Raw genomic sequence first — 17,038 nt, 5'->3', positions numbered from 1 at the left:
AAATCAGTAACACACTACACAAATGCAGACTAAACCTTTGATGAGAACACAGGACTAATCTCACTCTATTTCCTCTCATGACACTCAATGGTGACTTAGTCATTCCCGGAACTTAAAGATACTACACTTGGCCAGCATACTTTCAAATAAGACCAAAATTTGAAATTATGGCTCTCAACCGTAACAAAGATTTTATAGAGAAACCTTTGACACATCAAAGCACAAAAATTGCACAACTCACGTCCACCCCAAGTCTTTCTTTTTAAAGAAGCCCAAACAAAACGCCCTCAACCCAAGTGCAGGTTGTACAGGCGCAAGAACCAGAACACCCAATTAGCATGGCTTGAATTCAAAGTTCAGCCAGTTCAAATTGCAAGTCACAAATTCTCAGGGCTACACAAGGAAACCATTTTACGGAGACTGGATAACCATTTTATGAAACTTACAAGATCAAGCAGCCTATAGAATTTTGTCCAACATCCTCTACACTACTTAGATATCATCATCATCTATAGCATTCTCTACAGTTTCAATGCAATATCCAACAGACTTCCCCAAGGACATAGCCTCTGCAAGTTTTGATCTTGCTTCCTCATGCCTACGAAGAATTAAGATTGTATTTAGTACAGCCCATCTCACCTGAGAATCAGCCTTCTTCTGTGTGAAGCCCAAGCTTTTAAGCAAATTGTCCAACTGCCCCATACAGAAGAAAATTAACAAAGTACTCAGGTTACTCATGCAGGACAAAATAATCATAGAAATTATAAAGAAAGCAAACCTTATTAATATCTGCAAGACCTCCCTCTGAGTACCCAAATAATAGGTATTCTGTTGCAACACCCGCCAGTGCAATACATGAAAACTTGTTCAGCATCTGGACAGGAGATGATCACATTAGTCCTAGATTTGCCGTCATTCTAAAAGAGTGACCCTATTCTCAGCATTTCAAGATGATCTTTGTCAGCAAAATAGCAAATCAAAGATAAACTAAATTTATTGCTTATTTCGTAATTAATCCCAATTTCCACACTTTCTGCAGCAGTAACTAGTGTTATTTACAGTAAACCACCAGAATGTAAATGGGGTCTCGGGATTAACCTTTGCTGATACTTTTCCTGTACTGACCTGCATAATAGGGTACAACACATTCATAAATTAAAGTTAGTGGTAGAAATAGAACGAATACCAGCAAACTAATGAATAAGAGAAGCTATATAGGCCCTTTGTGCTCTAAGTGTCCTAAAACCATTAAAATTTAATGGAATTAGTAGGCAATTTCACAAGGAGAGAAGCAAGCCTAGCAATATCCATATCCTGGAACAACTATGTGACAAGGAAGTTTCGTAAATATGGGAGTAGTCCCCAAGTGATAGACCCGTATTTTAAAACAAGAGTCCAAGACCTGGTCACCATCGGCAACTGCCAATAATCATCCTGAATCCATACAGAGGCCTAAAACCTATCTATCCGTAAGAACCTTTTTTCCTAGAGATTAGAGGATCATGAAAAGCAAAAGAATGCAGCACAAAGAAACTTTAAGAAGACTGCACCCAAAACATTGTGAGCAAACCAAACAAACAGACAGAAGTTGAAGAACAGACCTCAATTGCATTTATCCACTACAAATAATTCCCAAAACTAAAGTAAAAGACGAGAGGAGAAATAAAAACCAAAAACAGAAAACTACTAGTAAAGACCCTCAGCAAAACAAAATGCTCCACCTTAATGGTAATCGTGTAACATGAGATTATCAGAGTGAACTTACTTCATCAAGAAACTCAAAATCCACAAAAGAAGTTCCTGCTTGTATATTGAGTGATCCTTCCTTCCTCAGTGCTTCCAAACTTGATAATGTATATCCTCTAGGAAGCACTCCAAGCAAGTAAGCTATCAAAAAATGACCAGCCTCATGCTGCAAAATAACCTCATTGGGTACAACATGACCATAAGGAACTTGACACCCAGAAATCCAACATTACAGAGCACAAGAAACTTGTATAGTCATTACAAGGATAGAAGCAGTATCTGTATTAATGTGGCTTATGTGTCAATCCATAGGAATTAGATAAGGGAACTGAAACTGATGCTGTGGAGAGTTTGGCAAGTTGGAATGTCATTGTAAAGTAAAGAGAAATAATAATATCAGAGCAGGAATATAATTGGAATCAATCAAGAAGTGACTTGAATAAGTAGACTCAGTTAGATCATTTGAGTTGGAGTAAGGCTCAAACCTCTCAAGCTTGGAACCACACCCAAAGAACAAAAGAAACCCAAAAAAAGGGTAACATTATTTTCCAATCAAAATTGACTATCTTCTGCCTCTTTCACCTTCCACTGAAGGGCCTGCTAACTGGGGTCTGGACTATTATCATACAGAACAAGTATTTACAGATTGCATAATCGGTAAGTTAAAAGGAAGCTACAGAATAAGACAAAACTTTGGTACATAAGTTTGTGCTTAGTTATTAAATGTTATCTGCTACAACGCTTCAACAAACTGCACATCCTCAATCTAAATTCCTCAAGACTACTGACTGAATTATTAAAATAAAATTGCATGAAACAAAAAAATCGGGTGCTGATGTCCATGATGCACATCACAATCAACTTACATAAAGCTCACAAATTTGGTTCAACAAGGATACTAGGAAAAGAAGAAAGATGTCACAGCTGAGATCGATTCACTTTAGCTCTCACTAAGGCTGGAGTGCTTTGATGTGTTACAATTATTAGATTTTTGGGTTGAGTCAGGTTCCATCCCAAAATGACTAACCACTTAGAAGGCCTGTTGTTCAAACTTATAACCCATTAATTTTTCTTCTCATTTTTTCAATGTGGGGCTTTTTCCCACTCAACGCTTTCCCTCGTGCTCAAGCTTATACAAAACAGACTTGAGAAGTGGGCACAAACCCTCTAATGGGGCACACAGACTCCTTCATAGAGCCCACAACACAGATAACCTGAGAAGCATAAATTGGGCCTTAGCCCACACATATAACCTACTCTGATACCATGTTAGATGTTTGGGTTGAGTCCGATTTCACCCCAAAATGACTAGCTACTTATTGCTCAACCTTATAACTCAGTACCTTTTCCTTTTCTTATGGTTTTTCAATGTAGGACTTTTTCCCACCTAACAACAATGTTTGATGAATTACAATATATATTGACATCAATACATGAAACATTTGAAAACAGGAACAAGGAATTGTATCATTGGTTGTTCAAGCCAGATATAAGATTTTTAGGTACCTAATACAGTAATAAGGAATTGCATACCAAAATATTATGTCTTTGTTGGGACGAATCTGTGCTAAAGGTATTAGGTTGAACCAACATACAAAGAGATTAGGCTTAGGGCTAGCTTTTAATGTTCCATAAGATCTGTTAGCATTACTAGCAAAATACATAATAATTGGTACTGAAGCAAGCAATATGTCCTGAAATTGTATCTCAAACAAGGTAAAAGCCCTCTGGTACCACAGTGAAAACCTCACCAAGGTAAAAAGGCTACCTAGACCAGGGTAAAAGCAGCCATATATAATAGACTCTCATCCATATCAACTTCCAAACAAGTTGGGGTTATATGTGTCTGAAAGGCCCATCATGTGTCAACCTCTGTTTTGGCCTGCTTAGATATTACAATAGGTCTAGCTTAAAAGCCCAGTTTCCCACATTTGATCAGATCTAGAGAACATCTTCCAAAAAAAAAACAACTAAAGAGCATTTAATCAATTGGTAAGTTACCCAGGACAATACCACCAGATTGCAACTAATGGACAATTTGGACAACAGGAGGATTAACAGATAATCTAAAGACTGAATGTCTACCAGTAATCTATGTGTCAATCAAAAAGATGCAGAAAAAAGGAAAAAAAAATGCAGTTACAAAGGAGTCGTTCAGGGGTGCCTCAGGCAATAACTTAAAAATTCATATTGCCTTATATATAATCACTTGAGCACCAGACTACTGGCAGAAAATTTTGACAACAATTTGCTTATACTTCACCAACATCCACAGCATCGGCTGGATAATTTTTTTTCTTTTTATTCTTTTGGGTGCCCAACATAGGTGCCACCTACATGGACTTGCCAATGAAGAGCAGTATGCTGTGAATATCAAGACAAGTGGGATTGCAAGGAAGCATATAACAACGGATGATCTATGGACTGACTCGTGCATACCCCATATCCAGAGTAACTTGTATCTAGATGTACATGGAAAAGAAGAGTAAAATGTAGTTAAACGAGTCGTTTGTACCTTACCCTCAATCTACTACTAAAATGTTTTATCATCCTATATATACCAATCACATAACACTCATGGCAGAAATAAGCCTTCTCCAGAATCTGCAGTACTAAGAGCTTGTGACTCACTGTTTTTGAAGCACAACGTAGGTAGTAAGCTTCCTGAGTGATGTAAAACCAAGCAGAGGTCTCTTACTTGCCCCAACTTCACATGTTTAAAGAACCTCTTAAGTGATGCAGACAGTTGTGATTTGAATGGCAAATACCTCAAATCCACAATAGGGTAGAAGTAATGAACTAGGATTTCTACCTTTGCAACTGTAGATAACAAGTCAGAGAGATGTGATAGCAACTTTATGGCGCACATATATTCTGTGTAACCAAAGTTGGGAAGTTTATAATCTAAAATTAGCAATATTGGGGTTATATCTTACTTGAACAACTCTGTTGTGATACTTTCTACTCAGAGTATGACCAATTGTGTCGAGCACTAAACACCCCACTCCACCACCAAAGCTGATCTGAAACAACAAATACATTGGAGGCTAAACAACAAAATTTTGAGTAGTCTGGCGCAGTCAAACTTAATTACATGTCTTCACATTAAAGAAGATTAACTCTATAAGAAGCTCATGAGAAGGATGACATTCATACATCAGAAACAGCTTACCAAGTCCACTGACCATAGAAACAGTAGTCCCACAACGAACACAAGAATTTGCACCTGGTTGAAGCGAAACACATACCATGCCGACAGCCCTCCTAAAGTTACAGCAGTCTGAAGATTTCTTTCTATGGACCCAAGAGTCAAGTCCATCGGTGAAAGTAAAGATGAAGCATCAATTCCATTAAGCTTCAGCTCATCCAAGGTGTATAGTCTTTGTGGAATCTGTGCAATATTTATGAAATTCATTGTAAAAGTTAGTCTACATCCGATCTAGGCAATAGCATGATGTAAAATAAATATACCTGAAAACAACCCAGACTAAAACACAAGTTCATAGAGTAATGAGACAGCATGTTCAATTCTCAAAAGCGCGATACAATTTGTAAGAAACTGACCTGATCTCCAAAATGACCAGCAGATGCAACAAATTAGTTAGCCTCCTAGAAATCTAGAGAAAAAAAGATTTCTCCTCATATTGCTGAGCCAAATGTAAACATATTTATAAACATATTGTTTCATATTGTTGAGAATTTAATCAAATGTCACATTTGAATCTGATACATAGGGTTATAGTAACAGTAACAAACAGACACGCTTCCACCTTCCACTCAACCGCTGGTCACACCAGCAGCCAACCAAAAGATACCAACAAATGGCAACAACTAAGATGGTTGTATAATACGCTTGCAAAGCCACAGGCAGCAAAGAAGAACCTCTTCCCCCAGTTAGTAATAAGAAGAATGAGATTCAGTAATCTTCACCCTGCTCGCACCAACAGTAGCTTCCAAAATGAGGATTCATAGCGTGGAATAATGTGTCAGACAAGATACACAGCAGAGTCTTACAATAAGTTAAAGAGAGGAGAAATTGAAGTATCTCAACTCATTTACAGAACTGAGGAAAGATGACAAAAATGAAATTGATGGGACTTCAAAGAGAAAACGAGCTGGTTGAACAGGCTACACGCTCTAATTTGATACAACCACAGATACACAAGAGTCTGGCATCCAAGTTAACTTCATCCCAAGTATAGTTCTTCTTCAGAATAAACCCCTATGTAACTCCTTGGAGCCTCTCATTGCAGTCCAAAACATTCTCTTACACTTATAAGACACGCAATCAATTGTGATCATCCCACTTCACACCTTCAGCAAGTTGAGGCAATACAAAATCGATCTGTAGGTAACAAAGTAAAAGATATTCGCACCCGACTACCAGAGATCTGTATGTCGTAACTGGGGGCAATTATTTTACATAACCACTAAAAAACCTCAAAGTGAAAGAACATCAGTTCATCTCCCAAACTGTAGCAAAGCACCAAAATTTGCAGGTCTTTTATCATTTGCATAGGTACTGTTACACAAAAGAAGACGAAATACAGGAACAGATACTCGAAGGACAGTGAAAAACTCAATCATTCATTGGCTTACTATCCAAGTAAACGTGTTAAGCTTGCAATTTCTTATATCTACACCACGCAATCTTCGCCTTGGTTAGCCAAGCAAAGATTGCAAGGATTACTGCAGACCAAATTCTAGCGGAAGAATTGCTGTTTGATCCATGCCACATTACACTGATACAGGCAGACGACAGTTCCCCACAGGGAGAACGACTCCATCGCTGTTGGCCAGTTCACCCACAGCCCACTGTTAGTTCATGCTCATCAGACTATAATGGACATCTTGTTGATATGATTCGGTTCGTTAACTTTCCAATCCTGATGATCAGACATATTTATCAGAAGTTGAGAGACAAGAAAAAACCTAAAAAAGGCTCACAGATGACAAAACGGCGGCACCAACAACGATTGAGATCTCGGGAGGACATCAGCGGAAGATAGCAGAAAACTCAAGACCGGAAAATACTAGAAACGAAAACCGGTCATTCACGGCTGTTGACGAGACCGGAAAATACCTGCCTTGCAGCACCGAAGCAACGCAGGCCTCCAGGCTTTCCCTGTAGATCCTTCAACAAAGAAAGGGCGATTCTATCATTTCCATCAGCTAGCTGCCTATCTACTTTCTCTAAGACCCGGGACCTCTGAACCCCAAGCTCGGAAGATATGGCTCTCGCGTCCAGTGAGCATTGTGTCCACCCACCATAACAGAGAACCGGATACATAACTGCGTCCTGAAAACCATTTTTCCACTAAAACCTAGATGCTTTATCTCGCAGACAGCATCGCTTACTAATGGCAATATAAGTACATAACCACGAGAAACCCCTGTCCGCAAAAAACAAAGAGAAATAAAAAAAACAAAAAACAAAAAGACGTTTACAAAATTCAGAAATGAAGGACTACCATAAAAAACCAGATATACGCAATTTTATGACCATAACTAACCCTGTTACGGAAGCCAGAAAATTGCACTAGGGCGCCGAAAAAAGAACCCATCCAGAGCGATCACAACAAAAGAACAAAGAGAAAATTCAACATCATTCGATTGGCAACGAAAGATCTTATACAAATCAAAATTTTGATTATTTTCATTACTTCTGTTCGATACAAGACAAAACTAGGGTTTGCCCTCACGTCAGTGAGATGACAGGCAGCAGCCCTCGAGACCAAATTACAACACTTTTACCCATATGCTGTAAAAATTAAAATAAAAAACATCCTAAAACTCCTGCGAAGCGGATCCAGGCTCGCCTTTCCCTTTCCCCTGTTTCTTAGGCAAGAGAGTCTGATGTATGTTCGGCAAAACCCCTCCGTTCGCGATTGTCACGGCTCCCAACAGTTTACTCAATTCCTCATCGTTTCTCACAGCAAGCTGTATATGCCTAGGCACGATCCGATTCTTCTTGTTATCTCTAGCAGCATTTCCAGCGAGCTCAAGGACCTAAAAAAATATCAAATATCAAACCCCCCACTCAATTTTTATAAAATACCTTCATCGGTAGAATCAAAATTCCCAACCAAACAATAGAATAAATATAACATGATAGACTTAAGAAAGAAAGTTCAGATCAAAAGAAGCGAGTAAAGGCATAGCACCGGAAGAATCAGCCATATTAATGACCGAAAAATAAGATCAAAATAAAAAGAACCGTGTTTTCAGGCAACGGCAACGCAAAGAAGCTGCTTGGAAAGGAAAACCTCGAATTAAAACCCTCGAGATCTTCACCACAGACACAAGCGACTTTTTAACAAATACACGAACAAAAGTAAAAATAAAATAGATATCTCACGAACCTCAGCCGCGAGATACTCGAGAACAGCAGATAGATAGACAGGAGCACCGGCACCAACTCGCTCGGCGTATTTTCCAGCCTTAAGAAACCTAGCGATTCTTCCCACAGGAAACTGTAGACCCGCTTTCTGGGATCTAGAAACCGATTTGGAAGATTTGGGCTTACCTCTTCCACCCTTTGTCGAACCTGCAGAACTCATTTTCGCCTACGATCAAGAAGACCAAATCCCGCACAGACGCTGCGGCAGAGAAAAATACCCGGGAAGCTTCGCAGGTTAAGATGTCGCGGAGTTTGAAATATATAGGTGAAAGACTAGAGGCAAAGGTTGACGTGGCCTATTTTCATTTGAGCACAAATGAAGGGCGGATTGCCAACGTGGCCAACTTTGAAGAAAGGTTAGAACCCTAGCTGCAGCCTGCAGATTGACGCGTCACGTGCACTCGGTGCCGAGAAGACGCCGCGGCCCAGAGGACTGCGTAATGCTTCATCCTAGCCGTCCACTATTGATGAGTTCATGCAATCTCAAGTAAAAAATAAAAATATTTTGTATAATTAAAGAATAAATTTAATTAATTATATAAAATAAGTAGTACTCATAAGTGTTAAATAATAATTTTACATGAATTAGTGAGTATAAATATCTTGGATTTATAAATTGGCAAGTCATTTTGGGAAAGACTTTGAACTCAACTTCACATGTGTTGGAGTAGATACTTATAAATTATCTACATTAAGAGCTATAAAAAAGTTCCACTCGTGAGGATGTATGTTAAATAATAGTCTCACATAGATTAGTGAGTACAAATATTTTGGATTTATTAACTGGGAAAGAAGTTTTTTACTTTAGATATTCATTTTGAGACCACAATAAGTTTACATAGCATCTTGACGAAAATATTCAATCTATACTAAAGTAGACTTTTAAAATAATAAATAAATAATTAGATCTATTTGAGAAGTTAGAAAATATTCATCTTGATCAAATACGAAATGGCTATAATATGAAAGATATGAAAATTAATTCCCAATCGTCCGATCTTCATTAATGGGGGAGACAAAAGGTCACTCCCTGTTCCCTACTCTTTCCCTCTCTTCTCATTTCTCGATCGTCCTGTTCCTGGTCTCGTTGTAGTTCACCTATGCCTCATCCCTGCTTGCAATCGTTGTCATTATCACCTCACCTTGCCATCACTGTCTCCTAAGGCCTACAGCCTTGCCTTGTCTCATTCCCTCCGGTCGAACCTTGTTGTCGTCCAGTCTCCCCTTCTGATGAGCCTTATCGTCATCTAGTCTCCTCTTCCTCATCGTCACTACGCCTAATCCTTTCTTTGTTCTTTCATTTTGTCTTTCCTCTTGCACTAAAGCTTCTCCTAGAGTCTCCATCACCGTCTCTCATGAGGCCATCGTTGTTTGGTTGTCATTCCATTACAAAGTATGAACCAGGCTTAATCAAACTTTCACCTTATCAATTTATTTTATTTTTTTCAAAGCTCTATTAGAGAACGGGAAGATTATCTTGCTTTTTGTCTGCAAAAATTTTGATTTTGCCTTGTTTGCTTATTCGACTTTTTTTCTTTATTTGCTTAAATTTAGATTAATTTCGTCAGTGAGTGCATTTTTTTCGCATTTTGAATATTTTAATGATTTTTGTTAAAAGTAGTAAGAAATTGGTGTTCCTTATTGATGATATAGTATCAGCACCCATAAGCACTTGTCATTGGAGTAAGATTGAATGTTGAAGGTATCAAGAATTAGATGCCCTAATTTCAAACTAACGGGAGCGATAATAATAATAAACGTAGAAAAAAAAATAAAACAAGCACAAAGAACAACAAGATTTATATAGGTTCACCTCAAGGTGAAATAACGTCCTGTCTTCCGCCGTTGTAGTAATCCATTATGAAGATGCAATAGTTTACTAGAGAAATCACACACACTCGTATTTTTTTTCTCTCTCAACTGCAACTGATGATCTTTCTCTGGGTGATAAAACCCTAACAAAGGTCGATCTGCATACCGACTCAGCGTAAGGCGTTAATTAGGCTCCACAACTTAACGATCTAATGAAGTGGTAACACACTTGTATGTGCTTTGTTCTAGCATGGTAAATAGGATTTTTTGCTAAATGAATAACACTCTAACTGTTACAATACAACACTTTCTTCCCATACCATACCATCTCTTTACTGGCTTCAGTCACGGCGATATATTTTGCCTCAGTAGTGGATAGAGCAATTATCTTCTACAACTTAAAGACCCATCTAACTACTGTACCACTCAATGTGTATACATATCCAGATGTACTCTTTTTGCCATCAATGTCTCCAGCCATGTTCACATCTACATAACCCTGTAATCCCAAGTCTAACTTTTTGAAACATAAGGTTGAGTCTACAGTGCCTCTCAAATACCTGAGAATCCACTTCACTGCTTCCCAATGTTGTTTACCTGGATTACTCATATATCTACTGACAACTCCCACTGCATGAGTTATGTCTGGTCTAGTACACACCATAACATACATGAGACTACCAATAGCAAAAACATAAGTTACATTGGCCATGTAGGCTCGCTTCTACTATGTAGAAGGGCATTGCTCCTTAGATAGTCTAAAGTGACTAACCAAATGAGTACTTACTAGTTTTGCATCATTCATGTTGAATTTGCTTAGCACCTTCTTCACATATTCTTTTTGTAACAGTTTCAAGACATCAATACCCCTAGTAATCCTCATCCCAAGGATTTGTTTGCAGGACCCAAATCCTTCATTGTAAACTTCTTGGACAGCTCTTTTTTCAACTTATCTATTTTTTATTTGCAAACACCTGCTATCAACATGTCATTAACATACAACAGTAGAATGATGTAGGAGTCATCAAACTTCTTCACATAACAACAATGATCCACCTAGTACCTCAAGAAACCAATACTACCCATGAAGATGTCAAACTTTTTATATCACTGTTTTAGAGTTTGTTTAAGACCATACAAACTCTTTTGAAGTTTGCACATCATTTTCTCATTTCCTTATGCTTTGAAACCTTTTCGCTACATCATATAAATTTCTTCCTCCAAATCACCATGAAGAAAAGTTTTCTTTACATCCAATTGTTCTAAGTTTTAGTCTTTATTTGCCATTAGTCCAAGCATTGTTCTAATATTAGTCAATTTCACTATTGGATAGAAAATCTCAACGTAGTCAATGTTTTCTTTTTGTTGAAAGCCCTTTACAACTAGTTTTGCCTTGTACGACTTGCTGCCATCATGTTCATCTTTTATTCGATAAACCGATTTATTCTGCAAGACCTTCTTCCCTTTTGGTAATTCGACCAATTGCCATGTCTGATTGGATAACAGTAAATCCATCTCATCCCTCACGGCCAACTCCCACCTGATTAATTCATTAACTTGCACGACTTCCTCATAACCCTCTGGTTCACCTTTATCTGTCAATCGAATATAATTCAACACAAGGGAGTATCTATGTGGTGGTATGCTAGTTCTAAAAAATCTTCTGAGTTCAGTCACAGGAATGTTTTGATTTACTTTTGAGAGTATGTTTTTCTGGTCTTCCTGAACAAAGAAGGCCTTAATTAGGCTCCACAACTTAACAAAACGAGCAATTAGAATTTATTGTGATCATTTATGTATGTCGAGCTTTTCATCACATCATTCCTATCCAATGCTCATAACACTTTATCCATCCAAAGGTTTGTGATCATGATAGACTTGATTTTTTAGTTTTCGATGTTATTGAGCGGACCATGAAATGTTGAATAATCAATAAGATCGGGTGAATTGTTGTTAATAGTACGGCCAAAGCTCAAATGTGAGCATGGTATTAATCTGATTATGGTTTTCATTTGCATTTATTTAGCTTTCAATGAGCCTTTGATTTTCTTTTGCACTTAATTTATAATTTATACATGAATATACATAAATTCATGTATTTTTATGTACTTTTTGTCGTTTCCACATGAATATATATAAAGCTCAGGTATAGTTCATGTCTTTCAAGAGGTACTCTTAATTGGAAATTACTCAAAAAAATTAAGTGTAAATTTTTTTTCTATTTTTTTATCGAATGATATCTTCAAACCATAGATATCTAGTTGGTGAAACCAAGGTGCTTTGTGATCAAATTAAAAGAGTGGGAAAGATATAAGTGCTAGGTAAACCCACTTATGTTCTCCCCAAAACAGCCACCAACACCTTTTCAAATTTGCTTACCTCCTACTCAATGCCTGTAATGCTCTCTATAAGGGTAGAATTATTTTATTTTTCACTTTAGTTCTTTTATTCTATAGAAACCTAAGAATTCTATCCATGATATTCTTGCTTCATTCTTTCTAACTTGCACTCCACTTCAATGACCTCTCTCTTTTATGCATTTGCTTGATGAAGGGATTTAGAATAGCCAATGCAACCAACTATATTATACTAAATTTATTTTGAATGACATCATATCATATGGACTTGTTGTCCATTTAGTGTGTATGTTAATGTCTTTCTATGCTTTAGAACTTTTTGGATGTCTTCTCTATTTGGGATTGTTTACAATTGACTTCCTTTGCTTTATTTATATTTTTCTTCTAAGGGTATCAAATTAATCTCTCATATTTCTAGTGTATTTCTTTGTTTTTTGTTTGATTGGACTTCGTTGACAGAGAAAGTGACCATTGTGGGAATATCTTGGTTCCAAAAAATTTAGCTAGGGGGCTACGAAGTTGTTTTTCTTCATAATTATGTATTTTCAAACTATTTTGGACAAGGATATCTTATATGTTCTAATTATAGACTTTTGGCATCTCTTGTAATTTATTGGTGAATATTTTGTGTTTGTTATTATTTTATAAATTAGTTTAATGAGTGCATGTACTTTTATTTGTAAAGATGAAGTGCGATGAATAAACAAACATATGTGATTATTAGATAATGGAGGCACCTTGGATTGTAGAGGGGAACAATGTGTGGAATCCAACAGTAAACAAAGATAAAAAGCCTAGAGTTTATTGACTCAATTGAGGAAGCAGGAACATTTTATTATAATTATGTTAGGGATGGAGGATTTAGAGTACATAAAGGCTATGGGAATTATTGTTGGAATACCAAATAAATGAATGGTAGAATGTTCACATGTTCAAAAGAAGGATATGCAAGGAAAAATCAAATTTTAATGAAACCATAAAAAAAGAAAGCGAGGAATCATAAGAGATGGGTATGGGGCATTAATTAGATTCGCAAAATATTTTGATGGCAAATGCAAAGTGATGAAATATGTGGAGGACCACAATCATGTCCTATTGACTCCTTGTAAAAGGCAAATTTTGCCCTTGAATAGGCAAATTATACAAGTGTATAAAAACTTGTTTGATACATTCAAAAATGCTAATGTTTCTACATCAAAAGTTATTTCTTGCATTGAGGTATTATCCAAAGGATATGACAAGATTGGGTATACTGAAAGAGATGTTAGAAATTTTGAGAGAGACAAGAGATAGGAATTAAGAGACTGTGATGTTCAAATGTTATTGAATCATTTTAAGAATCTAAAATAAGTAAATCATTCATTTTTCTATTCGTATGAAATGGATAAAGAGAAGAGGTTCAAAGTTTTTGGAGAGATGGAGAGGCTAGGATGGCGTATGACATTATTGGTAAAGCAGCAATCACTTTTGATCCTATTTATGATTCTAACCAATATAAACCGATACTTGTGCCTTGTATTGGAGTTAATAATCATGGGCGGTCTACAACGTTTAGTTGTGGATTATCGAAGGATGAGAAGGGGGATTCATTTATTTGGTTATTTTAGAAATTTCCCATTATTATGTCAAACCAACACCCTCATGCAATTGTAACAAATCAAGATCCTAGTATAACTCATGCTATCGTAATTGTATTTCCAAATACTTTTCACATGTATTGTATGTGGCATATACTAAATAAGATTGGTGATAGAGTTGGTCTTTTGCTCGTGATAAAAGTTTTCAGTATGCTTTTGCAGAGTGTGTATTGAACTCTGACACCAGAAGAATTTGAAGCAAAATGGTTATGTATTAATGAAACATTTCAATTAGATCATAATGATTCGTTGCACAAAATCTTTAGTGAATGAATTCGGTGGGTTCTTGCAAATTACAAACATATATTCATGGCTGAAATATGGATGACCCAAAGGAGTGAAAATATGAATTCTTTCTTTGACTCTTACTTCAATCAAAAGAAGTCATTAGTTGAATTCATTCACGACTATAAAGTAGCCATAAGGAAACAAAGGCAATAGGTGAAGAAGACCAATCATGACACATGTTATACCAAGCCTCGAATGATTACCCAATTAAATGTTGATAAACAAATAACAAAGGTATACACAAGGTCCATATTTTTAAGTTTCAAAAGAATTGAACGAGATTCTAAACTTTGGTTCACAAAGGGAGGGAAATTCAACAATACATTAGGTGAAATTGTTTGGGGTGGGTACATCCTCAAAATAAATGCCTCGAAGAGTTTCATATGATCCACTTCAATAACTTCTATGATGTCCTTGTATGAAATTGTACCGGAAGGTATCCCTTGTTGGCACATTCTTTTCATTTTATGAAATGAGTATATTGATCAATTTTTTTAGCCTTACATCATGAAGAGATGGACACAAAGTCTAATTGTTAGTTCGGATCATAGTGTTGTGAATTTCGAGGTGATGTAGTGCCCTTAACACCTAATAGAAGTATTGAGTAGGGACTTATTTGGGATGGTTGCTTACATATAATAAAATTGATCTAATGAAGCATATGTTTTCACAAAAGAGAAATTAGTTACCCTTCACTAGCAGTTACTTGAGTTCCAATTACTTGAACAAGTGGAGAATGAATCTGGGAATATGAAATGTAAAGGTAATCTTTCAATCTATCCTCCTGAGATTTCAAAAAAAAAAGGTAGCGGTAAAAGATTGAAGGGAGCTAAAGAGGTGTCTCGAATCTAAAGGTTTTATCATGGTAGTAATGAGCTAGCACACAATTATAAGCGGAATTTTCCTAAGTTGAAGAAAAGGTAATGAATTACTTATTTAGTTATGTTTACATAATTTATTTTGTATTCTTATGTACTTATTCATTAAGTTTGTTTCCTCTCTTTGTTTTTTTAAGTGAAACATCTATATCAACAGAGGGACATCCATTGCATGAGTATCATGATTCAACAACAAATACAAACAATAATGAATTTTTAAGTTATTATTATTTGAATGGTTATATGTGCATTTTAAGTTTATGTATTTTGGTATGGTTATACATGAATTAGAAAAGTTGATATTACTATAATTATTTTACAAGTTTATAACTTTCAAAAGATTGTTAGCTGCTATAAGGAAGATTCTATACAAGTTAATCTTTCAAAGTATGAGTTCTGCAAGCATACATTAATCTTTCAGATAGATGATGCTCTGCACAAGTTGAGTCACAAATGTTGAAGAGCATAGGGTTAATTTTCAGAAGTTTTGAGGATGAAAATTTTGTCAAGTTTTGAAGCACATTATTCTTTTTCATTTGTACTACAAAATTTTCTTCAACTATGAATTGTATCATAGAAATATGTTTTTGTTTTTTTGCAATTTTAGATGTAATACCCTTATGTGGTTTAAACATATGTAATTTGAGCATTGTAATTTCGGATATAATTTGAAAACTGTAATTTGAGCATTGTAAATTAATATAATTGAGCAATGAAATTTCAAATTTTTCCATTTTAAATCTACTTTGGACTTGATTCAAACAATTTCAAAGAGATGCACAAATTGGACTAATCCAAACAGATTTAACCTTTATATATGTCAAGAAGAAGAATAATGATTGCATTAGGAAGAAGAATATGATTACACAACTTCCTATTGTGCTCTTAAATTGGACTGATCCAAATAGATGTACTTCTGGTTGATGAGGTAACCATCAAAAGTAAGATGTCATCATCTACAAAATCTTCCATCTTAGACCATCTTGCACTGGCAAAACACATTTTTGTACCATAGTTAGCAAAGTTATGTAGCATACATTTTTTTCAACGAACACACTTAGAACAATAACAATTTAAACAACAACTAGCCAGTTCCCATGCCTTTCTCTTAATCACCAGCTTCTATATTTGTATCGGGCCTTCAAAAATCTCACTTTGAAATGGTATGGGATTGATACTCTCAAAATGGTGATAGTTGTTAGCATCCTTCACCAAATCTACTTTGTTGCATTGAACTAGTTCATTTAGATGTGGACACTAGTCCATATTCTCACAAAGCTGTAAAAAGTAAAAATCAAAGAGATTGATAAATTATCACTAATCTTAGAAGCCATCTATGTCAAAATCATTGTAAATAATTGCTCTTTGGAGGTTGGACAATGGAAATACAAGAAACAATAAGTAAAGAAAAAATTTATGGTTAAAAGCTCAAAACAATATCAACAAATGACTGACCAAAAAAAGTAAAAAGTTTAGTATACAGTAAGAGTAATATGACTCTACTGAGATTTGAAATCAAATCTCCAGTTGCTTGGTGCCATACCGTTAGGCCACAAAGTCTTTTCAATAGAATGGAAACAATACAACTAGTATATGGCTCAAGGCAGCTATTTATATACAACTAACACTTCAAGGCATGCATAGTCCTCTCTAGGCCCTGCAATATTATCAAACACACTTGTTATCACTTGTCTCACCTCTTGTGCTCTGCTTTCTAAAAGTACCTATTTTGATTTTTTGTGACTTATTTGTGAATTTTTTGTTAATATTTTTGTCTACAACATAAATATCAAAGTTCAATACTCTCCTAATTAATCTCATCGTGAAGTTGACTAAATTCCTATGTCAGTAGTAGTGTCTGCTGCAAAATTCAAAAGATGATGGGAAGATTATTCTCATAGCCAATAGTGTGTACAATGG

General features: G+C 36.0%; 2 protein-coding genes across 3 annotated transcripts; both read right to left on the bottom strand.

The window, feature by feature from the left end:
• Nucleotides 1-236: 236 nt before the first annotated feature.
• LOC137959225 (uncharacterized) lies at nucleotides 237-7,039 on the bottom strand. 2 transcript variants are annotated; one of them, XM_068806594.1, is made up of 7 exons: nucleotides 6,830-7,039; nucleotides 4,919-5,137; nucleotides 4,683-4,769; nucleotides 1,766-1,912; nucleotides 1,099-1,125; nucleotides 779-874; nucleotides 237-693 (listed from the first exon to the last, which is right to left on the bottom strand). In XM_068806594.1, exons 1-7 carry the CDS (start codon nucleotides 7,034-7,036, stop codon nucleotides 493-495), a joined length of 984 nt encoding a protein of 327 aa, XP_068662695.1. In that variant the 5' UTR covers nucleotides 7,037-7,039; the 3' UTR covers nucleotides 237-492. The 2 variants fall into 2 exon arrangements, with proteins under 2 accessions (XP_068662695.1, XP_068662696.1); XM_068806595.1 differs by lacking the exon at nucleotides 1,766-1,912.
• Nucleotides 7,040-7,375: 336 nt separating this feature from the next.
• LOC137958605 (histone H2AX) lies at nucleotides 7,376-8,363 on the bottom strand. The gene is made up of 2 exons (XM_068805673.1): nucleotides 8,109-8,363; nucleotides 7,376-7,755 (listed from the first exon to the last, which is right to left on the bottom strand). Exons 1-2 carry the CDS (start codon nucleotides 8,304-8,306, stop codon nucleotides 7,534-7,536), a joined length of 420 nt encoding a protein of 139 aa, XP_068661774.1. The 5' UTR covers nucleotides 8,307-8,363; the 3' UTR covers nucleotides 7,376-7,533.
• Between the last annotated feature and the right edge of the window lie 8,675 nt (nucleotides 8,364-17,038).

Source organism: Aristolochia californica, unplaced genomic scaffold (assembly GCF_029961685.1).
Source record: "Aristolochia californica isolate CCGP_79_NKW_82.1479 unplaced genomic scaffold, dmAriCali1.0.hap1 SCAF_3, whole genome shotgun sequence".
NCBI lineage: Eukaryota > Viridiplantae > Streptophyta > Magnoliopsida > Piperales > Aristolochiaceae > Aristolochia > Aristolochia californica.
This window is presented reverse-complemented; position numbering and strand designations above follow the sequence as displayed.